Below are 23,172 nucleotides of genomic sequence, written 5' to 3' on the forward strand. Positions count from 1 at the left end.
CCTCAAGCACATAAACCACACACAAACCAGTCAGACAGACACCATCATTTGTTTCTCTCACACTCCGAGACCAGACTGTTTCAACGGTAGACTCCTCTGTCAGCTCTGAGCACCTCCGGAGACGCAAAGTAAGTGTTTGCGATGTTTTTGTGTATCTAGCTAGTAATAACCTCAGAATTACCCGCGCTAGCTTGTGAAAACACGCCGTTGGAATGCGCCTTTTTTTTTCTTTTTTTAACTTTGTTTGGAGACCTTTTGTTTAGTTTACAGCGGTCTTTATGGGCCGTTTATTTTCTGTTAAAGTTACTGGAAACTTGTTACTAGAGTGAGTAGTTAATTTTGTCGGGGAAATTTGAGGAGCTGGTCAGTGGACGGTCAGCTAGCCGTGAAAGACACGAGATGCTGTGTTCAGTGTCAGACAGTAGAGCCAGAGTTTCAGTCCCAGGAGTCATTCAGATGTAAAAAATACTTTTTCAGCCAGATTCAAGTCCTCGCTTTTTGTCGTTTGTGCACGTTTAATGCTGGTGTATTAACTTTAACATGTTGTGTGGGGGATGTTTTGTGTGTGAGAGCTGTACGTGTTTGTAGGGCAAACGTTAAAACAGATGTTCAAGGTTCTGCTTTCGACATCATGGTGCAATTACATTATTTCGACCTTCCTGGACAGTGAAAAAATGGCTGAGTGTGGATAATTATTATGATTGGTATTTTGTGATTATTTTTTTAGCCTTTACACTTGAGCCAGTTTTAAAAACGAATAAAACAACTCCCTTTTTTTTAAATGAGGAAACGTTATGTAAAATTTCAAGTGTTTAAGACCAGCGGCGTACCTATGAAATCTGGGGCCCAAACGTATGTAGTCTCACATGCAAGATCGGTATAATAAACACGTGAAAGCATGTGAAGTAAGGCTATTATAGTTCACTCAAATATATTTTCACATCTTGTTTTAGTTAACTGAAATATAACACAAACAAAAATGAACTAAAATAGAATTACAGAGAAAATATTTTGTTTAGTTTTTATTTAAATTTGGCAAAGACATTGATAGATGTGTTTATTGAGGCTCAACTGCATTTAAAAAGTTATGTTTGTATTGTAAATAATAAGTGGTTCTTAGATCATGCTTTTCTACCCTATTTTAACATTCGAAGGAGCTTTACACAACATGGCCACATTTAACCATTTGTTCAAGTACGTTTTTTCTTCTTCTGTACTTTCTAATATTCACATACTGTCACAGTCCGATGGATGCGTTGGAGATCAGCTTTGGGTTAGTATCTTGCCTAAGGATATTTGGCATGCAGACTGGAGCAGCCAGCGATCGAACCACCAGTCTTCCAATTAGTAGATGACCTGCTCTACATTCTGAACTACAGCCACCCCTAAATATTAATAGATCAGTAGTGTCTAAATCCTGCCTCTGACATTTTCCATTAATACAGTTTAAAAATTGAGAAAAGCTAATACTGAAACGAAAAGTAAAAAATTTCCAAAAACAAGAATTAAACTGAAACTAAACTGAATTGAAAGCAAAGTGCGCATAAAACAAATACTAATCAGAAAATTATAATAACTGATGTGAAGTGGTTATTAGAGTTATCAAGATTATCAGCATCAAAGTCTTTAAATATGAAATTTCAGCATGGTTCATCCCCTTAATGCAGTAATTACAGTGTGAAGCTTCAGGGTAATAGAGTTCAAAGTTTTTACGTCTTTGTTATACTGTGAGCACAAAACATACAGGTGGAAGCCTTCTACATCTGGCACATACACAGAAAGATTACAGAAAATAAATCCGTAAATAAAATAAATTGTAATTAAAGTAAATTAGTTTCCAACAATTCCTATGAAAATCTTTTCCCATGTTGATCTTAATAAATCCCAATAAACTTGTGGTCTGAATATTCAAAGTAAAAAAACAGGTGACTCACTGACACTAAAACGTATTATTTACATAGTAGCCAGTATTCGTGGTGGATATAAAATAACTTTTAATTACCCACTTATTGAGTCTGTGTCTGATATTGTCTGTAATCTGAGAAGATGGGGCTGTTTTTCAAACTTTATACATTGCTCTTCATTAATCCAGCTAGTTAAGTGCTCTGATACTTATCTATGGAACAAGAAGAACAAGAAGAACCAGAAACATTTTTGGCCATTCTCCAGCAGGAGTGGCCTAAACCTTTTGCACTTTTCACCGTGGAGGCTCTGTGGGAGCACTGGAAAAAAAAAAAATCCAAAAAATGGTGCTGTAATTCCAGGGTTTGGGTGGTCCTTCCACATGTCAGGGGCCTAGTAACTGTTTTATTTCTCTCAGTGCAACAGCCCTAATTGTAAGCTGAGATAGTTTGAGGGGAAGCAATGAGTAAGCTACTGAAATTCTAGGTAACATCCAGTTAATACAGTCTTGCAGTCTTTCTGCATTTGTGGTATGCCTTTAGGCAATTTTGTGGTGTACAAGTAGAAGTTCACATCTGAGTAGGCAAATGAATTCTCAGTGACTGCCTGGGCTCAAACGCCTCTCTCTGAAGTTTAATGTAGAGTAGAGATGGACTTTTTGATTGTTCGGTTATTCTGGAAGTACGTGTGATTGGACAAATTGTTAAATTTGTAAAACTGTATTTCAAGGTTTGGAGAACAGTAGTAGATTGATGTAATCGAGTTACTCAGTGGTTTGTTGGACCTATAGAGCCTGAGGCCTATACAGAATAAAATCTCATTTTGGAAGCACCATAACAGGTATTGATGACTCGCTGTATAGGTCATCAGCAACTAAGAATATATGCCAGCAGGGCTCTCTAAAAAGTGGACCAAACTACCAATGAAAACTAAAAAATGACGTATTAGAAAAGAGAACTTTCTGGCAAAATACCTTCCAGACAGAAGTCTCTCTAAAAAAACTAAGCAAAAAACCCCTCTCCCACTGCTGTTGCACCACAAATCATTGTGTTAATAGATTAGTAATTACAGTTTTGTTCTTTTTTTGACTCCTCTTGGTCTAAGAATGTCAAAAAAATTTCTGCTGTCATTAAACTTTGATATTTAATTTTGTTAAAATTAGATTCCTTTCTTTCCATTCATTATTTTTCATCCTGCTGCTGTTATGTATCATTAAATTTAGAGTTTGGTGGGGTTTTTTGCTACTCTTTTTTTGTTTTGTTTTGTTTTGTTTTGTTTATACACAAAATGATTGTCTCGTTGCCATAAATGCCTCATCTTTTCTACTGAATAGTGGGGGATTTTTGCTGGTTTCTGACAGTTTAAAGGTCACATAAGTGGAAATTTGAAAATCTGTCATCTCACAAAATTCCATTCATCCATTTTCTATGACCTGTAAGGGTCCGTGTCATGAGGACAGCAGTGTAAATATAGCTCTTCCTGTCCATCCTCACTGTCTTCAGCTCTTCTTGGTGTTCCCAAGCCAGCTGAGAGACGATCTCTGCTGAATGTCCTGTATCTGCCCCAGAAAATCTCTCAAACACCTCGACTAGGATGGGACAAGGAGGCATCCTAGTCAGATGTCCGAACCCCCTCATTTCGTCTTTTCTGATGTAGAGGAACGGTGGTTATACTCTGTCCTCTCCCGAGTGACTGGAGTCCTCATCCTATTTCTAAGGGGGAGCTCAGACACTTTTCAAGTCCTTTCTACTGCTTGTATCTATGATTTTGTCCTTTCTCTCATAGCTCACAGCCCGTAGATTGTAGGAATGTTGACCAGTATATCGACATTTATTTGACAATGCTGGACTCCACTGTTTCACCACTTGTAAAAAAAAAAAAAAAAAGTCTCTGAAATACTTAAAAGTTGCTACCTCAAGTAGAGGAGTTTATTTTCAAACCGGAGCAGGGATTTGACCACTTTTCCGGCCAAAAACCATGACATCACAATTAGAGGTGCACATCTCACCCACACCACTTCACACTCGGCTTTGAACAGAAAACCAGAAACAGTAGCACCCCACCCCAGAAAACAAAGACGTAATTCTGTGGTCACACACCTGATAACCTCAACCCCTTGGCTGTTCTTAGAAACCGAGAAACAGGAACAAATCTCTCTGATTTATTGGCAATGATGTGAATGGATATGGTTGGATGGATGGATAAAAAAATTGTCAATTACATGATATAGTGACTGTAGACCAAATCTGTGTTTAGTCTTGTTGCCACAGATGTGTCATCATTTTCATTTACGTGGGTAGGTACCAGGCACCCAACCACAGATGGGGAGTTTACTGATTTTTTTGCCATACAGCTTGTCATTACATAGATGCAAAATGGGAAATCCCCTCCACCCCTGAAAACCCACTGAGGTTTATCAACTAATAAAGCAACTGAACTGATAAAACATTGTCTATATTACCGACACCCCATGACTCAGGCGAATTAAAAACTTTCATAGACATAAAAAATAACATGTTGACGAAAGCTATCAATACTAGCAGCCCTTATTCTCTCACCAGCAGACCGCAGCAATACTCAAAGGCGGATTTTCTAGGAATGCATGCATTGTGAAGATGTTTTCTTTTGTTTTGTCACTGAAATGCAGCAGTAAACAACCTACAACCTGTTCGTGCATGGCGATCAACAGTTTTTCAAATGTTAAAGCAGGATTCTGGCATGATATTAAGAGCTTTAGTAGTACCAGGATGGTGTCTGGTGCATTCGTTCCAACACTGTGGCCTCACAGATGCGTAAGTGGGTCATATTAAATATGTTAGGAGGAGGTAGTAGAGGGAGCTTGGCACACTGCCTGACGTTTTGTGTTCAACACAACCATAGTTGATCAATGCTGGGTCCATTTCAGACACAGTTGCTGCCATCTGCCATTCGTGCTGTCTCGTCTCTGTAGCCCATGCTTGTGAACTGACCCTTTGTACAAACACTTATTTCAGCTTAATGCTTTTAACCTTTTATTGCACCCAAAATACCGTTAGTAGGTGTTCGCACCTTACGCCAAACCACAGGGAGGGAGATGGAAGCTGTAAAGAGGGGGGAAAAATGTGTGAGATCACGGGGCCGGAAAGTTCAGGTGATTCTGTTGCGGTTTTATTCAGGGGAATTTTTTTTTCTATCCTGCACCAAGCTGAGCCTTCACTTGGTTCAAATTGGAGAGATGAAAAATAACCTTTCAAGTAAACTGCCTTTTGACATCAGCGGCAGCATATATATATTTTCTACTTGTAATAAATGGTTAAAATGCCACTCCTGGGTGGCTGTTTAGCTCCACTTCCCATTCCACTGCCGAGCCTTTATTTTCACATGCTTTCAGGAAGTTAACTGTGATTGGCTTTGACTGTGTAAGCTACGCAAAAAGAATTCTCTAAATGCATTTTCAACTTGATCTTGTCAGTGTGCGAGCTTCTATGAAAGTTATACTCCCAAAAGAGTATAACCTCAGTTACTGCCTCGTAATAAATTGGGCTAGCACGTTATCCTATTTATGTTTGTTGTTTCAGAAATATAATAAGTAGCATTGAGGCATTGTTGGGAACTGTTTTCAGATGGACTGGGGGCTCAGTCAGCAAACAATGGTTGTCATAACTAAGCCTTTTTTAATCCCCGCTGCTGCTCACCATCTAGACATAAAGACCAACAATCTCCTTTAAGGATTATCTACTTTGCAAGGGTATCTGCTGTGTGGTTTGGGCTTTGCATTGTGTGTAGCTTTGTAAATATGAAATTGTGTTGGTATTTCTATCAGTATTTTTATGCTACATTTAATAAGTAATAATATTGAAAGGCTTTTGATAGAGCTGCTCTACAGACTGTGTATCTGACAAACAACTTAAAACCACGAAAGCATGTTGAATCTGAAAGTATTCTTCAGAAAGCAATCTGAAGTATTTGTTTGTCTGTGTTTATGTTTGTGTAGTCTAAGTAACTCACACTCATGTGATAGTTACCAGCAGTTCAAATGAAATTTTATGGTAAAACCAGTTTGAACTACACTGAACAGCATCGAAGCTTTGGGGTTTTTTTTTTTTTTTGCTGGGGTTTTTTTTTTTTTTTTTTTTTTTTTTTTTTTTTTAGTCTGTTTTGTAGCTTTTGGCTTTATTTGTACAGTGAAGGAGATAGACAGGAAATGGGGGAGGAGGAGAGAGCGAGGCAGTGACACGTATCATAGATCTGACCCGGCTAAGTTTAACTAACAACAAGTATTGTTGAGCAGAACCTATTTTTCATATTATCTTTAGGCTATAATTAATTTTCATGTTCTCTTCTTTGACATACACACTGTCTGGAAAAACATGGCAGCTTCCTTTATGCATAATCTGTAGACAGACTTCTTATCAAGTCAAGAGGAAACGAGATGTGATTAAGAGATGTCAGCAAAGTAAATGGACTTCATTTGCAAGTCATTTGAGTGGATTTCCAAGATACATATTGTTAATTTGAACTGTTGGTTAACATAGGCAAAAGAAAAAAGAACTAAATACATAATTACCTGTTACAGATACTGGAAGAAGGTTTAGATGAAATAAGTGACACAGGAAGAGAGAGCTTGTCATGAGATATACAAGTGCCTCCATGTTGTATTTCAGACTCCTCGAATAACCACAATAGCTGGTTATATTTCCAGTTTTTCCTTAGTATGAGAAAGTTGTGGTGAATATTGTCGTTGGACTGGTTCTGCTCAGGCTGAATCATGTTACCAGGGAGGCTTCATGAAGTGTACTGAGTGTGTGGTGCTGGCCTGGCCTATTTTTTTCTTTTTTTTCTTTTCTTTCTTTTCTTTTTCTTTTTTTTTTAAAGGGAAAAAGTTACTTGGAGAAAAGTCACCAAGTGCACTCTGTGTATGTATGAAACCCAAACAGGCTGTGTGTGAGCATGAAGTAAACTGCTGTAAAACAGTGCAGCTGATAATATTCATTCTAAAACCAAGAATATCAGACAGTGAAAGTCTTTCCTCGAGGGTGTGATCACAGCAGTGTTCTGTCGTGTGTTTATTGGTTGTAGTTTTATACCATATAGGCTCCTTTTAAGTTGGTTCATAAAATTGACTGCAAAAAAACAGTTGCTAACCAAACTCGTTGTTGCCATGTTGTGTTATAGCAGTTGGTAGGTTGGTCTAGTCTCTCTCGATTTGGGATAGTAGTACACGTAACCACACGAGCTGTCATCCTCTCCGCATAGCCGTCGTGACTTCACCACTCATCACTTTGTGGTGGTCCTCCTGCCGCTCTTTCCAACCAGGGTGGTTCTTCTTGTTTGTCAAGAATGCAACTGCATTCATTAACAAGTGTTACTGCAAAAACAAATATTTTCCAACAACAGGGCAGCAGTTGTCGCAGAAAAGAGGGAACAAGTTGGTCGGTCGAGCTATTTAAGCCTGGAGAAATGTGACTGTTTAAAAATGAACTAGGCTAACGCTGCTTTGAAGATTTGAAGCTGTGTTTAATCAGGAATCCAGCTGTGCAGATTTCTCGACGTCCTTGACTCAAAGCTAACTTTCCTTGTTGTGTCTTTTCTTCATCTTGAGTCAGTTTGTGATCTCTTTTTTTTTTAATCTCTTGCCCACGCTGTACTGTGATATAACTCTCTGACGTTAATAACCAATAAATTCTCTTTTGTCTCCCAGAAACACAGCCATGGGGAAAGGATGCGTTGCGGTCACCAAATACTTTCTATTTCTCTTCAACCTCCTCTTCTTTGTAAGTATCTGCACATGCATTGCACAGACTATTAGAGTAACCCAACTTTCACCTTGTCAGCCGTTTTGTTTAGCTAAGCTAGACAGATGAGTATGCTGCATCCTACACTTATGATGCGCTTAGAGTTGCATGATGTCTTTCAGGGTTATATTTGAATAACTGTCAGATGGTGCCAGGGGATGGTAGAGATACGCAGGGAAATGTTGCTGTGACTCTGTCTGTGATAGGAGATATGAAGTTCGGTCAGGTCTAAATTACAACAGATGGTTTCTGTTTGTTTCCTAGTCGCTTGGGCTGGTCACAACATAAAGTCCAGAGGTTCATACAACCCCAGACTCCTAAAACTGACTCTGCGAGGATGTCCAGACCTTTCTAGTGGGTCTGTGGCTGTAAACCTGATGCAGACCTTTTGATGTGAATGCGCCACTGGTGTCTAATAGGAAGCGTGTGTGTCTGTGTCAGTGTTTGTCCATGTGGACAGATTAGTCTAGGGGAGGTTAGGGGAAGCCAGGAAGTGGTGGGCTAATGATGGCAGCCGGGAGCACAAGAGTCTCTCTAAATGAACGGCTCTTAACGAAGGCTCTAATTACTGCTGGGAGGTTAGGGAGGGGCAACGATACAAGTGGATAGCTGGGGAATCAACAGAGCCTCTTATTTGAGAATTTGCCCCCTCTACAGTGCCCCACAATTTCCAAACAAGGCCCCGCTTAATTACATTGATAGTCTCAGCTTCATAGCCTCATTACAAGGGTATATAAAGTAAATCTGATAATTTTTGGAGGCTTTAAGGAACCAATTACACTATGTTCCAGTTTCCAGTTCTGTTATGAATACTGATGTTAATTGTGAGAAAAGCCTGTGGAGACTGCCTCCACATCCGGTTTCTTTCCAAATGTTGTTATGAGAGAAAGAGAAAGAGAAAGGCAGACAGAAACACAGGGGACAAGATGCAATCAGATTTATCGCACATGTGACAGACCAAGAAAGCAAAAAAGAAAAAAACAAACCAACTACAAACCGTGTGTAAGACATTAGAGCACATATTGTGCCTGATTTTTCTCTGTCACCTCCACAGGTGTTTGGAGCCCTTATCCTGGGCTTTGGACTGTGGGTTCTGCTTGATAACAAAAGCTTCATTGCTGTTCTACGTAAGTACCTCCTCTCTACAACTAATGCAGATTTTATCCCATGAGACTCATTCCTAAAAAGTCACGAGGGTCTGCTCACACCTTACTAAAAATGTGACTCACATATGAACGTTGATGACTTCCTGTGCACCCTGTAGAGATACAGACACACACTGACAGGCACATCTGTGAGAAGTGGGTTACTCAGGGGAGATGACGGGCTCTTGATTACTAAGGCATCTTAAAAGGTTTCATCTTAGGGTGGAAAATGGCAGTTGTATCCCCCTCCTCCACTTTCCACACTTTGAACTTGCCCGTTTTCTTAGTCCTGCAGATGGCAGAGGTGGTAGATAAAATTTCCCACTTGTACAGATGTTCTCACATATCTACTTGTAGACACTGCATAGTAAGAAATACATTATTATTGCAGTTATCAGCTTTCTTAAAGATAGAAATGTCTCCAACTACTGTGAAGAAGACTGGAGAAAGCATAATGAAGCCCATGTCCAGATTTGCCTGAAAAAGCAGAGAACCACGGATGGAAACTCTTAGTTGCCATAAATCTCTTTTATAAATGCTTTCAGTGTATTCATCCCAAGTGGAGCATTTCCAAGAGCAGCAGTCAAGTTTTTTTCTCAGTTTGTAAAGAGAAATTCCTTCTTTTTATTGTCTGGCAACTTGGCACATGTTGGAAGTCAGATACAGCACTTTCTTCTACGTGACTCTGATACCTCTTTCCTTTAGGAGATCTGCATATGTCGTGTTTGCCAAAGCAGGGTCTAATGTTCCATTTAACTCAACCTCAGATGAGTGGTTGTGACCTGATTCACTGTGCCAGGCTAGAAGTGCTGTGAGATTTACTGCTCTTAGACAGACTCAGTTTGAATCAGTCAAATTAGATTAATTACTGTTTTAATTGTTTCGGCGCCTTGCATTGTTTGGTTTTACGGCATCGGTTGAACTTCCCAGTGATTTTTAACAAGTACGATTAATGGACTAAATAGAAGCCTAAATGATCAAAAATAAAAGTTGAGTTCTTTGATAATGAGTTAAGAAAATTCTAGGTCAAGTAGAGCAGAAGTCATCTATATTTTGGTTTGAAGTTTGGGGTTATTTTTTTTCATTTTTTGCTATCTTGATCGATTGTTTGTGAAAAGACTAGAGTTTGATCAAAACAATCTCTAGAATTGACCTTTATTGTCCTAAAAGTTAGTGAGTCCAAGGTTGTTGTTCAGCTGAGTTTGGTTATCTCAAATTAGGCCTTCAGGAAATAAAGGCAGTAGAGTGTGCATCATCCTTTTCAGCCTCAGGCCTATTGTTGTGATAATCCAGCTGTTCCCCAAGAGATACCATGATTCATTCATACCTTATTCGTGCTAGGAGGAGTCTAATGACCTTCCCCCCTACTTGTATTTATGTTCCCTATACAAAGGACTGGTCAAACTCTGCTCCGCCTTGGATGTCCAACCTCACAGAAAATATCTTATCACTCTGCAGAAGAACAAAAGCTCCAGCCAGCTCTGTTTATTGACTCTTGTGCGTTCCCCTCAGAAGCTTGGTCTGCCTATAAACAGGATCTTTGTGTTTTTAGTTTCCATTCTTTATGAGTTATATTAGCAAAGGCCTTTGCAGCTGTCTCAGTGACTTCAGGCAGGGAAACTATGAGGATGTTGTGGTTTCATGCGCCCCTACTCCCCCTTTTTTTAAGTTAAAAAGGACATCTTCCCCTCACTATATACTCGTCTATATCAGAGCACTGATGTTAATAGTTTACTGTAACATGATGCCTTGAGTTTATCTTGCTGGCGTTTGCTAAAATACAGCTTGCATATTATTTAAACAAGTCAGCCTGGGAGTCAGGGAGAAGAGGTATGTGAGACGGAGAGCGCGCCAAAGCACAGTTTGGAAATGTGCTTCATATTAATTCAGAAACTTTTACAGAGGCACAGGGAGAGAAAAAGAGAACATGCTGGAAAATGATTGTCTTTGGACTCTTTCAACTCAGAATTCAGCAAAGTAAAGGAAAAAAACTTGATCTGCCTGTGTTTAATTTTTAAATCTGTGCGTATAGTCAAGTATGACTTTTCGCCATCTGTATGGAAGCTCAGTGTGTGGCTTCGGTCATGTTTACAGAAGGACCTGCAGCACCAAACAATCCTAACTCCTGCTCTCCCTCACCAGCCGTCTTGAAGGGCACCATGAGTTTTCCTTCTTTAAATGGAAAGTTCCATGGAAACCACTGAAGTAACAATTTTAGAATATCTAACAGAGACCTACATAGAAACTTGCCAGAGTAGATGACAGAATAGCACAGTAACCAGGCTAATACATGCTGACTGCAGGAGGATGCTATGTTTTTGGTATTACTCCTGAAGCACACAGATGCAGGAAGCTTGTAAAGAACAGTTTCTGTTCTGCTGCTGCAACCTTTGAAACACCTGCAACTGGTCTTAGGAGTACAAGGAAACTGTTGTTTTGTTTTTTATTTAAAAAGGCTTCCTTTTTCTAAATTTGTGATGGAAAGATGGAAAGAAGAACTAAGCAGACTCAGTACCCCCTGATTGTGTTTTTCAGTTAGCTGCTGCCAAGGTTTTTGTAGTGAGTTATGTTAACAATCTAAAACTAAGTGTGCTGAAACATTTCCGTTAACTGAAATTAAAAAAAAAAAAAAACACTTTAAGGAAACAAGAAAATTAGTTGAAATAATATTTTATACTATGCAGGCTAATTCAAATGAAATAATACAGCTTTAATTCTGTTTGGTGACATTTTTCATACAGAGGCTGGGATGTCTACATGATTGTATAATTCTGTTTGTGAACTGAAATGTTGCCCCTTACAAATACCCATGTTATTGCATTAGAGTTGCACTGCAGTTCCTCAAACTTCTGGGTGTATGTTTTTAGTTTGCGTAAACACCGGGCTGCATGAAAACCACACACAACATCTAATTTAAACTCTGTAGTTAATAATCATAGCACCATCTACATGGAAAATACATGTTTGCGGTCCACTGTAGCTGCATACTCTTCAAGTGAACCTCTACTTTAGTGCGTTGAAATACATTAATAAATGTAATGATGACGATATAGAAAGCAAAACGTCTGCACGTATCTTGCTGTGTCATGTAACTTTTTCTTTGCTTTTCTCTCTTGTCTGACTATGTAAATGTTGATTTGTTGCACCTCTAGCAAGCCTTAGAAATCTCTTATCTCTTAATATATTTAGTGTTGCTAAATGTTCTTGCTCTGGCTCCTAACTGTACCTACTGTATACTTTTCTGCATGTCCCCTAAATCCCTCAGGTTAATTACTGAAACCCGTGGACATCTGTTGCTTTTGCAGCTACTAGTTGGTTGCGTGTGTGTGAGGGAGGGGTGGGTGTGCGGTTATGAGAAAGACAGAAATAACATGCCTCAGCTGAGTACCGGATATAGAACATACAACATGGTTGTCTGCCTCCCTTTAAATGCTACCTCATAAACGCTCGATACATGGTGACCTCATCACTTTCAGAAATTATTCTTAAACCACCACAGCATACACTGTTGTGGTAGCCCATGTCGAATCAGCAGTGTACATGCATTCAGTCACATCTTGTTCATAGTTTTGGAAAGTTTATATCACGTATTTAAAGGTGTTAAAGGTGTTTCAGTACTAACAAGAAATTACTGTAAATGCTGTAAAGGCTGCCATTTAGTGTTCTGACAAGTTGCGTGAGCTATAAAATATTATTTATAGTTAAGACAGGATATGAAAATGTGCTGCAGCCATACAGATTTTCTATTTATCTTTGTTTAATGATGCATCCTGTTCCAATAAGTGCAGATGATAAATTGTATCATGGAGGTTTTCAAAGTAACATGGTGCTAGTTGAAGGAGAGCTAATGTTCCTTCTTTGCAGTCATAAAGTAGAGTAATAAAGTTCAGCTTGATTTTAACAATCTTCAGAGATATTAATATTGACTGTGCATCTGACAGAGCACATATAAAGAAAAGCAACACAGAAATATATTCACAGATATTAGAGGTGAGGTGTCGGAGCCTTTCTGTCTGTCAGCTCTTTTACCAAACTGTCGCGAGTGAGTTATCTGATTTGCTGTTTTGTTTGCTTGGCCCAGGAATCCTTGATAAGATGGAGCCATTTGACAGAGCTCAAAATCTAGCCTCATCCGTGGATTGAGCTTGGAGTCTTTGGAGCTCTTCCAAAGCAGATAACACACAGAGTCACATAATGGCTCCAATTTATCTCCTCTCCAACCTTCCCAGTGCCGGCCCCCTCCTCCTGCAGAATCCCTCCCACTCTACATACCAGAAAGGGAAATCAATTTATCTCGCCACACACTGACTTGTCTCGGTCAACTCTGTTAGAAAAACCTTTTGTGTGAGAAAAGAATGTGTTCTCACACAAAAGCTTGCATGATTTCAACATAGAAAATTTGCTCGGTGAAGGAGGTTTGGCTAACCGTAACCTGTGTGTATAAAAATGGGTTTGCAGAAGTAAAAAGGCCCCCACATATGTGGTGCAAAAGTAGGTCTCATTTGGCCTGCTAGACACAGTTGCATTTGTATTACAGTTGGGGCAGAAAATGAACAGAAGTCAGGGGCCTGTCACCATAAAAATCATGTTTGTGCCACCCTTTTAGATTTCAGGAATTCTGTATGTTGATCTCTTTCTGTGTGCCCCTGCCTGTTTCCATCTTCTCCAGAGGAATCATCAGATACTGTGAAAGTGGCCTCATACATCCTCATCGGAGTGGGTTCCCTGACGATGGCCATGGGCTTCTTCGGCTGCATTGGATCCATCTACGAAGTCCGTTGTCTTCTGGGTCTGGTGAGAAGCTACACTGACTTTAAACTCTTTTTAATCTCTTTTGCCTCTATCTGCAATCGAGTGCATAATTAAAACAGTAAATACTGTTCGAGGTATTGTTTCCTACTTATTTATATTTATTGTCTTATCATTTTAAACACACAGAAGCTTAATTTTATTTAATGAAACATTCACCTACCTGCTTGAGCTCTCAAGGCTAAGAACATGTGATATATTCCTGCTGACATTAAAACCCTTCAGCATTTCTGCTAAATGTGTGCTGCCAGGCTATCACAGCATGTGTGGATTTACAGGTGGTGGGGTGGGGTGGGGGAGATGGGGATAAAGCCAGTAAAATGTAGGGGATACAACAAGAGTGGGGATGGGTGCGTGACCTACAGCGTTAAACCTGCAAGGGGTTAACTGAATAACTGCTGTGACCTACTTCTTCCAGTGACAGTGACCAGCTGGCAGTAGAGCCTCTATCTCTGTCTCTCTCTCTCTCTCTCTCTCTCTCTCTCTCACACACACGCACACACACACACACACACACACACACTGAGGGAAGACTGGAAAAGCTGGATGTGTCTGCCCAAAAAGTGTTTTTCTCTTATTCTGTTTTGTTTCTATTTGTTACATGTGAATAATTTTCCATTTATTAGAGTTGATAATTTGTTTACTTTCTATCTATTCGGTACATTAACTGTGTGAGGGTGAGATGCAATAAAAAAGTTAAGAGAACAGGTCCAGATTATAAACATTAAAAGCTTTACCATTGGCTGATCTCACAATCATCTCCTACACTGTTTTCAGCACGACTGCTATCTTAGTCGAAGTCCCGTTATGACTCTTTACATTTATGCCTCTGCAATATTCACTGGATGTCCTCCTGTGTGTCATAACGGCGGACCTGCAACTTGATTGTCATTTTTGTGAAAAGGATGAAAATGTAGGGAAGCAAAACTGGTGAGCGGTCCAGAAACTCCTGCGTTTTGAGTGTGCTCTGAGCTGACAGGAGATGGCTGGCTGACATGCACCATAATTCACATCACTTCTGCTGAATTTTCTTCTTCAGAAGCCCCAGAAAGTTCGACTAGAGCTCCACGTTGACAGTTTCACCGCGGGGAATGAATTCACTGTGCACCATGTTGGAAACTAAAGTGACTAGTATGCCCCCGGTCTCGCACCTCTCCACACGCTTGCCTTAGGGCTTGGAAACTGTGGAGTTTGACACAAACTTCAGGTTGATTTGAAAAGACAAGTTAAAGTTTGACCTCTGTGCAAGTTTGAGGTCTGTGGTTAAATCATAGAGCACAGAATAAGAGTGATCTAAAAACAACATTCATGCTGGAACTTGTCTGAGCAGACATGTCTGAGAAGATAAGCTTTAATGTGGGATTGGCCACTTTAAATTCTTCTGAATCTGTTTTTAGAGGGGTTTTTTTTTTTCATTCAGAAAAAGCGTCAACACTTGTTTTGGTGTTTTGGCTGCCCCAAAATAACCGGGCTTCATGATATTCAGGACTTAATAATCTATTTTCTATCTATCAGCTGTGTGTGGCTGGATATGTTAGTGTTTGTTGAAAGTCTTCCTGCTGCTACTAAATAAAAAACCTAAACTAAACCAGCAGCCTATAATTACCTGAAACTTGCTGTGAAGCTGTGCAAAGCTGATGGGAACTACAGATATATGTTCTACAATACTTCTTACTTCATTCACTCCTGTTAAAAAAACAATTATTTTATCTGCTTTAAGATTTGCATCAGTGTTTTTCATCTCTTATCAGTGGTTATGTAAAACTGACATACGTCTGTGTCCCCTCACAGTACTTCACCTGCCTCCTCCTCATCCTCGTTGCCCAAATCACTGCTGGAGTTCTCATTTACTTCCAGAGAGATCGGGTAAGAAGATAGTTTAGTTTATTGCCTGCTTTACTCTCTTCCTTTATATTTTTAATTTCACATCTTCTTTCTTTTTTGTGTTATATTTGTTTCCTTTTTTATTTTTACCATATTTCTTAATTTAACCTGTTGCCCCCGCTTCTCGTGCATTCTACCACCCACCACTCCTCCACCCACTAGTACAGTTTGGGCCCACTGGGTACTTGTTTCCCCTTCACAGCTTTCACCAGCTGTGTGTACCTTAACCTGTAAGGAATCCAAAGTTCAACAAATGGAAAGTTTCAGTATGTGAGTTTGTGTCATGTGATTGGATTGTGAAAAGTGAGATAAAGAAGGAGGACAGGAGATATGTGATAACAGTACCGGAAGTAGTTTGTAGGCTGCTGTAATCGAAGGCTTTCGTCATCATATTAGTGAGGTGGGGGTTTTTTGTGTTAAAGAGCGAGTGTGCTGGAGAATCACATTAAATGATATTTTTAAAGCTTTAATCATATGAAATAAGTCAGTCTTCATCTTCTATATGTTAATACTTTTCACCCCAGAGGCAGAAATTGTCATCTTATTAAGTGTCATGTCACCCATTTCTGCTCCTTTTTTTTTTAAACAACAACAACCAAACTGTGACAAAGTTTAATCCTTTGATAGATGTTATTAGCTCGGCAGGGGGGCTTGAATTAGAAAACAAGCTGGCTAAAATAAAAACCATGACAAACAACACCAAAAAACAGCTTAAGATTTTCAAAACGTATTGGATTAAATTTTAAAAAGCTGTTGCGTAGCTGTAAATGTGTTTTTCTGAACTCCTGATGTTTTGATGTTTTCCCCCCTTAAAACGTTTCTTATATAGGTCAAACCAGTAATAGCACCACCTTTGTGTTGTTCTAAAGGGAGTGCTAAGTTGGAGCACATAAACATCTAAAACCGGTTTTGTTCTCTAAACATGGCCTTTCTTTTCCAAGACATAAAAAGCCTTTCCCTTGATAAACCTCACCACTGCGCTCAGGATAGGTGGTGGCTGTTTCAGCCCTCCAGCATTTATATGCATGTATGTGTACGTACATGTGTATCTGCGTATCTGTAGCCCAAGACACCCTCCCTGTGTTTAAGGCTCACCACAGGGCAGGGTGGTGCCCATTCCCAGAATAGGGTGAGGCTCTCGCTGTAGAGCCTCAGAAGCTGCATCTCTGCCACCGCTCTGTGGTCTTACACACATAAACACGGAGTCGTTCTCTTGCTAAGCTGTATTTGAACAATGTTTGAGCCCAGCAAGAGACGTCACATAGAAGAACCGACTGTGGCGGGGCTCGAAGAAACATAAATTTAAAATTTGGAAAAGAATGATCATCTGTGGGATTTCTGGGGGGGTGCTGCTTGTTTATTTGTTTTCTGTCATGGTGTGTTTTCTGATTCTTAGACACTGATAATAATATACTCGTATTCAATTCCAGTTGGCATATGAGATGGACAGCATTATTAAGACTGTGATCATCACCTACCCCAATAACAGGACCACAGAGCACCCCTTGGACTACATTCAGAGGACGGTGAGTTGACGCTTCAGTGTGTTTCCACAGTGGAAGTTATTTCTAATCACACAAAGTAAACGTAATCAGCCATTTGTTTAGATTTCAGTTTGGATTGTTTTGGTGGCAGGCGTGATTACTCTAAATAATTCTTCAAGAATCACATTACAATACATTACAAGCAGCTTTTCTATCCTTTTTAATGCGTAACTCAGTCAATCAACAATTATCATGCAAGCAGCTAACAGTGTGATTGCAGCTTTCCATACATCAGGAGAGACTAATTGTGCTGAATAGTTGTAGGTCTGTAACCTGCAGCCTTCGTCTAACTTAACTTTCATCCAATACGGTGGGCTCCCTAAATTCCATCACATCCACCGTTTTCTGGAGACAGCCTTTTCAGAAGTATGCAAATAAAACTGATCTGAGGGATACGTGAAAGTATACGTATGCTTTGCACTTTGGATGAACTAACTCATTAAACTAATCAGCCTGTACTCAGTTTCTTCCCTCTCTTCTTCCACCTTTCCCTCTTTCTTGCCAAGTCTCTTTCCTCCTGGTCTTTCTGAAAGCAGCAGCCAAGAATACATTGTTCTCAAATATCACAATACAAGTACTCACTCACAGAGCCAAGGGATTTGCTAATTTTGGATCCAGTTTCATTTCCAATTCATTTTTGTCTCTTTTAAAGAAATAAAATACAGCAAAACCTTTTCAATCCATCCTCTGTGGGGTTTTTTGTGTTTCTAACTTGTCTCACATCCTTGCTTTCTCCCATATTACCAGATGAAATGCTGTGGCTTTACTGGTCCGGGCAACTGGTCCGAGAACCCTGTGATCAAGAACAGCACCCAGGGGCTATATGCGTGCTCCTGTCGTAATGATTCCTTGCCTGGAGTGGAAAGGGCGCTAGCAGGCCTGTGTCCGTCCTTGCCCTCAAATCCACCTGTTTATGAAACGGTAAATAACACAATGTAAAGTCTGCAGCCTCCTGTCTGTGCGCTAAGAGTTGAAAATTAGGGGAGCAACAATTCAATTATACAACCAAGACTGAAATTGTGTTTTTATTTCCATACCATGATATCGCTGCTTATACAAATTAGCCAGAGGCATGATTGACACTTAGTCGCTTTATCATTCCCACTAGCTTTGAAATAATACAAAAAAGGGAGCAAAAGTAATTTTAATGTATTTTTTAAATGTTTTCTCCAGACAGTGGGACAGCTCCAAAATATTGTAGTAAAATTAATAATATCACAGTATTAAAAAAAAAAAAAGTAACTGATGATCTGTATGTTTGATCTGGCCTTTCTACGTTAGACAGGCAGGGGTGAGATGGTTTGGACACGTGCAGAGGAGGGTTAGTGGATACACTGGACAAAGGAAAAGAGGAAGGCCACAAAAAAGATTCATGGATGTAGTGAAGGAGGACGTGTAGACGGTTGCTGTGACTTAGGCGAATGTTGGGGATGGGATGAAATGGAGGCAGATGATCTGCTGTCATTGGAGTATTATTACAGTTATTATCACTGCATTTAAAAAGTATCTTACCTACTGATTGGATGTGTACTACAAGAAGTATAGACTTATTTGAAGTACTTTGCAGCTGCACTTAAGCATAGGAATGAACGATTCTTTGTAAAACTGTTTTAAGGAATTTAACGATTTTTAACATTTAATGTTTGTATCTGATAAGGCCCAATCAGCATTAAGGTAAAGTAGATGTCGGAGTTGAATTTTCCAGTAGTCTTAGCAAACAGGTTGCTGAAGCTTTCAAACTAAGACTGGGTGGAGATCTTAAAACACAACTCTGTTTTAAGGGTCCTAAAACTGTGGAGCAGAATGGACAGTAGACATAAACATAGCAAAAGTTACACGTTTCAAAATGAAAACCCACCAGTTTGGATTTTTGTTTTGTTTTGTTTTTAAGGCCAGGCCATGGTTAGGGAGATGACACAGACGTCACACCTTTAATCTTTACATAACTGTTTGACTAAGACTGGCAGCTCAGTGTGCGACTGTGGTTAAACTCAATCAGCGCTGTGATCGGTGGCAGCCGAGGCGAATTGTTCATACTGTTCTGATTTATCCAAACAGCAGTACAGCTCCACCGTTCTGTTGTTTGGTCTGCGTGTTTGAGAAACTTTACACTCCCCAGTCGCTCCCTTCCTCGGCTAAGCTAAACCCTGTTATTCTTCCCCTCACAGGCTCAATCCAGAGCTAACAGTTGTGCTTTCAAAAGGCTCAGTTCATGTCCGGCTGTGATCCTGTAATCATTCATCTCTCTGCATGTCACCCCCCTCTCTTGTTCTCTCCTGCAGGGCTGTAAAACCACCATAGAAACATGGCTAAAGGATAACTTGGGAGTTATTCTGGGGATCTGTGCTGCCGTGGCAGTCGTGGAGGTACAGTATCCGCCTCTTCCTGTTCTGATTTTTATCAAGAGTGCCTTAAGGTTGCCTGTATATTTGTTTTTAACTGCACCTTGTCTGCGTTTGCTTGGATCGTAGCTGGTATACAGTTTCAAGTTAGGTCAGGCAGTATTAAATTATGTTTGTTCATCACAACGATGGCAGAAAGCAAACATATGTGTTTAGATTATCCTAGTAGATAGACTTTAGAATCCTCCATATATACTGCTATAAGCTACTATTAACTCCTCCCTCATTCACAAAAGGTCACCAAAGTGGGTTTGAGTTCAAGTTAAAGACTTTTGTGGCATAACCCCAGAAAGATATGTGCCTTCTCCCAGGGTCTTTCCTTTATGGATCTTTTGCTTGTTTTGTTAGGTGAATGCGTAACTACACCGACAACAGCAGCTTAATCCTACACCCAGGTGCCACATGTACTGTTCCTTTAAAAAGTTTGGTCTTCATTACCATACCTCTGGCTTCAGCCAGTTAGCTTAGCTGGAAGCAGAGTGAAACAGCTGGCCAGCATCTGTACATAACTCTTGTAGGCAGAATCTAATTTGGTTAAAAAGAAAAGCTTCTCCTTCCTCTTTAACTGAATGTCAGAGGCACTAAAAAGAAAACAAAACCTCCAAAGTTTTAGGAAAACCAAGTTAAACAAATGAAGTAAAAACGTATTTATATAGCTTACCTTTTTTGAATAATATATAAATGTAGGTGGAGGAGAGTGTGTGAACCTTTAGAATTTGCAGTAAAATTGAAGGTGAAATTAGAATCTGGCTCTTTATGTTAAAAAAAACTGGGAGGTATTGAAGTATGATCCTGACATCTGAGGTTGTGAATCATGGCTCAAAAGCTCTTCTGAAGTCTGAGGTCTTCAGAACAGAAAGCAAGCAGTGTTTATTTATGTAGTATCTTTCCCTGCTTTTTCTATATAATAATGTTTCCAGTAGTCTCAGTTTCTGCCTTTTTAGACTAAAACACAGTGCTGTCGTTTTCAAACTAAGACTGGATGTGTAGTGTTTCCAAAAAGTCTCACAGACAGGAATCACTAAGTGCTGACACAATGCAAAATTTTAAAAAGAAGATAAAGCGAACAGCAGACTAAAAAATGTAAAATTAAAGACAGTGTAAAATATTTCCAAAAAATACCCTTTTTTTAAGCTAAGCTGAGGGTTAAGGGCACATTACATTATAGCAGAATTTGGGGAAACACGTTTGTCATGCCAGCGTAAATGGACATGTGCGGTTGAAGCTCTGCAGTGGACATAACTAAAGTATGTGAATATTGTTTCAAGACAGACTTGGAGAAAAAACAAAGCCTGTGGTTCAGTAATTGTAGCCTGCTGTAAATACACAGAAATTCTTTGGTTTTATCACCTGCATGTTTGAGTGCACACTCTGCTCATCAGTTTCAAATGCAATATCTAAGCCGACAACTCCTCTTTCCTCCAGCTCCTCGGGATGATCCTCTCCATGTGTCTCTGCAAGAACGTTGTCCGGGAAGATTACAGCAAAGTGCCGAAGTACTGAGCTGATGCTGGAGCCAGCTTCACATCACACACACAGATGGACGGACTCTCCCTCTCTCTCTTCTCACAGCCCAGTCTTACACACACACACACACAGACAAATGACAGCTGTCTCCACCATTTGAGCTTCTCATGTCTTCACAGCTGTACAGATTTCTCACGCCCACATGTACACAAACACACACACACACACACACACACACACACACACACACACACACTTCTCAAGTGTGATATATTTGTGGACCATAAGTTGACAAGTTACTTAATTTTCTCATTTTATTTGTTTTTATTTTTGATGGAAGCTTCTGGCGTTTGATACTATGCAAGTGTTCATTTATATGTCGTCGTCTTTTTTTTTTTTTTTTTGTGTCCCCTTGGCTGACCTCAGTGATGCGCTCAACCCTGTAAAGTCATAAGAAAACTGCCAGAAAATTCTTTATTTATTGTGTCTTAATTGAACCTTCAGACAAATTTTTAAAAAAGAAAAGGAAGTATTAATTTGCGTATAAGCATTTAAATTGGTATCATATTTGCTACAGCCATTTTTTATGTTTAAAAATGTTCTGTTGCTTTAAAAAAAAGTGCAATTTATTTCAGTTTTTTGGTGGAAAAATCACACTGATGATGTAGAAGTCTCAAAAACTCATGTATCAAATGTACACCTGGCGCTACAGGGTTAACTGGTGAGAGAAAGAGCACTTTAGTGATATTGAGTTAGCTGAGAGCCAGTTATTCTGACTTCAAGGCACGGAGATGAGAGGAAAATGGGAGGGCGCATGCTACCCTCTCAAGGTATTTTTGGTGCAGTGGGTGGAGGATGGATGCAGGGCATGGCTGCTGCGGTGGAGGTTTTGGCTTCTGTTGTCAACTCCTCGTACCCAGTAGCCCTCTGTTGACACCCACCACCGGCTCCACCTCATGCCTTCCGCTACCCATCATCTCTAAATCATGTCTGTCTTCCTTTCGGGTACGCATGATTCGTAACGAGCGGCTCTCCGAAATGAACTTTTCTGTTTGAAGTACGTATGCGTATGACATGTTGAGTGAATATTTTATTTCTTTATGTTCTTTTTTAGTATTTTCATGTTATCTGTTCTTTTTTGTTGTTTTTAAACAGCTGTATATATGACTTTAGATAGTGATTGTGGCATGTTAAGTGCTCGGTCAGCGTTTTATATGGGAAAGCTTTCACCCACATGTTCCTGTTTTAAGACGTCCTATTGTTCTTCGGTTCCTTCTGTTCTTGATGAAGAGCAGAGCACGGCTGCCCGTCAGCACTATTTTGGTCTGAATCGGAGAAATTGGATCCCTTGGTAAATTGTCATCAGTCTTAAAGCTATATTTTCATTTCCTTAACATGGCATGGTTGTTTTTGAACTTACACACAGCTCTTGGCTTTTATTTTGAAAAGTCATTTTTTCGTGTGTCTTCTAGCAGCTGTGTGACCACAGTGGGTTTCTGTCATAGCATGACTGTTTTCCAAGAAGTTAGTTTATAGTATCAGTCTGTGAGAAAAAGGAAAGTTGTAAGTTATTACATATTCAGAAACTGACTCTTCTCCCACTTATACTTTCTTCTCTAAAAATACTTTTTACAAAACCTTTTCTCTTCCTCATTTATGTTTTTTGTTTTTAGCTGTCTTCTCCATAAAATCCTGTCGTTTCACTTCAATACACTATTATAGCTCAATTTATGGTTAATTTAGTGGGTAGATCGCACTTTCATGAGCCTTCGAAAGCGTGTTCAACACGCTGTAATTACAGAGGATTAAAAGCTGTTACAGTCAGCTTCTACTGCATGAGCTGCCAAATTGAAAACATTAATTTAAGTTGAAGAAAAATGAAGGTTTCCTTAATGTTTAGAATTCTTTGTACACCTTTACCTTTGTGGAACTTTTAAGCCATGTTAGTAATTAATTGTTTCTTTTTATTACTGAGAATTATTAATAAACATGAACCCACTAGAAACTGTTGACTGATTTCATTTTATTTAAAACTCCAGTTAGAAGTTGGTACGACTTCACGCACAGACTGGAGTCAATCTTTCTCAGGCTGCTTGTTATTTGTGTGGTCAGATGTCACGTTTGTTTGTTTTGTGTTTTACTCAAAGCAACCAGAAGATGGCAGTGTACACCTAACATTTGCACTTGGCTAAAATGAGTAAATTTCCCTGTTATGGCCTTTTATGTGTAAAATGAAAGACTTCTC

General features: G+C 39.5%; 1 protein-coding gene across 1 annotated transcript; it reads left to right on the plus strand.

Annotated features, from left to right (window-relative positions):
• On the plus strand, nt 1–22,924 carry cd82b (CD82 molecule b). Its single transcript, XM_063479447.1, has 9 exons — nt 1–128; nt 7,583–7,655; nt 8,731–8,803; nt 13,491–13,615; nt 15,422–15,496; nt 16,945–17,040; nt 17,806–17,979; nt 19,341–19,424; nt 20,886–22,924. Exons 2-9 carry the CDS (start codon nt 7,593–7,595, stop codon nt 20,961–20,963), a joined length of 768 nt encoding a protein of 255 aa, XP_063335517.1. The 5' UTR covers nt 1–128; nt 7,583–7,592; the 3' UTR covers nt 20,964–22,924.
• The last annotated feature ends 248 nt before the right edge of the window (nt 22,925–23,172 follow it).

The sequence above is a fragment of the Pelmatolapia mariae genome, linkage group LG7 (assembly GCF_036321145.2).
Source record: "Pelmatolapia mariae isolate MD_Pm_ZW linkage group LG7, Pm_UMD_F_2, whole genome shotgun sequence".
Lineage (NCBI taxonomy): Eukaryota > Metazoa > Chordata > Actinopteri > Cichliformes > Cichlidae > Pelmatolapia > Pelmatolapia mariae.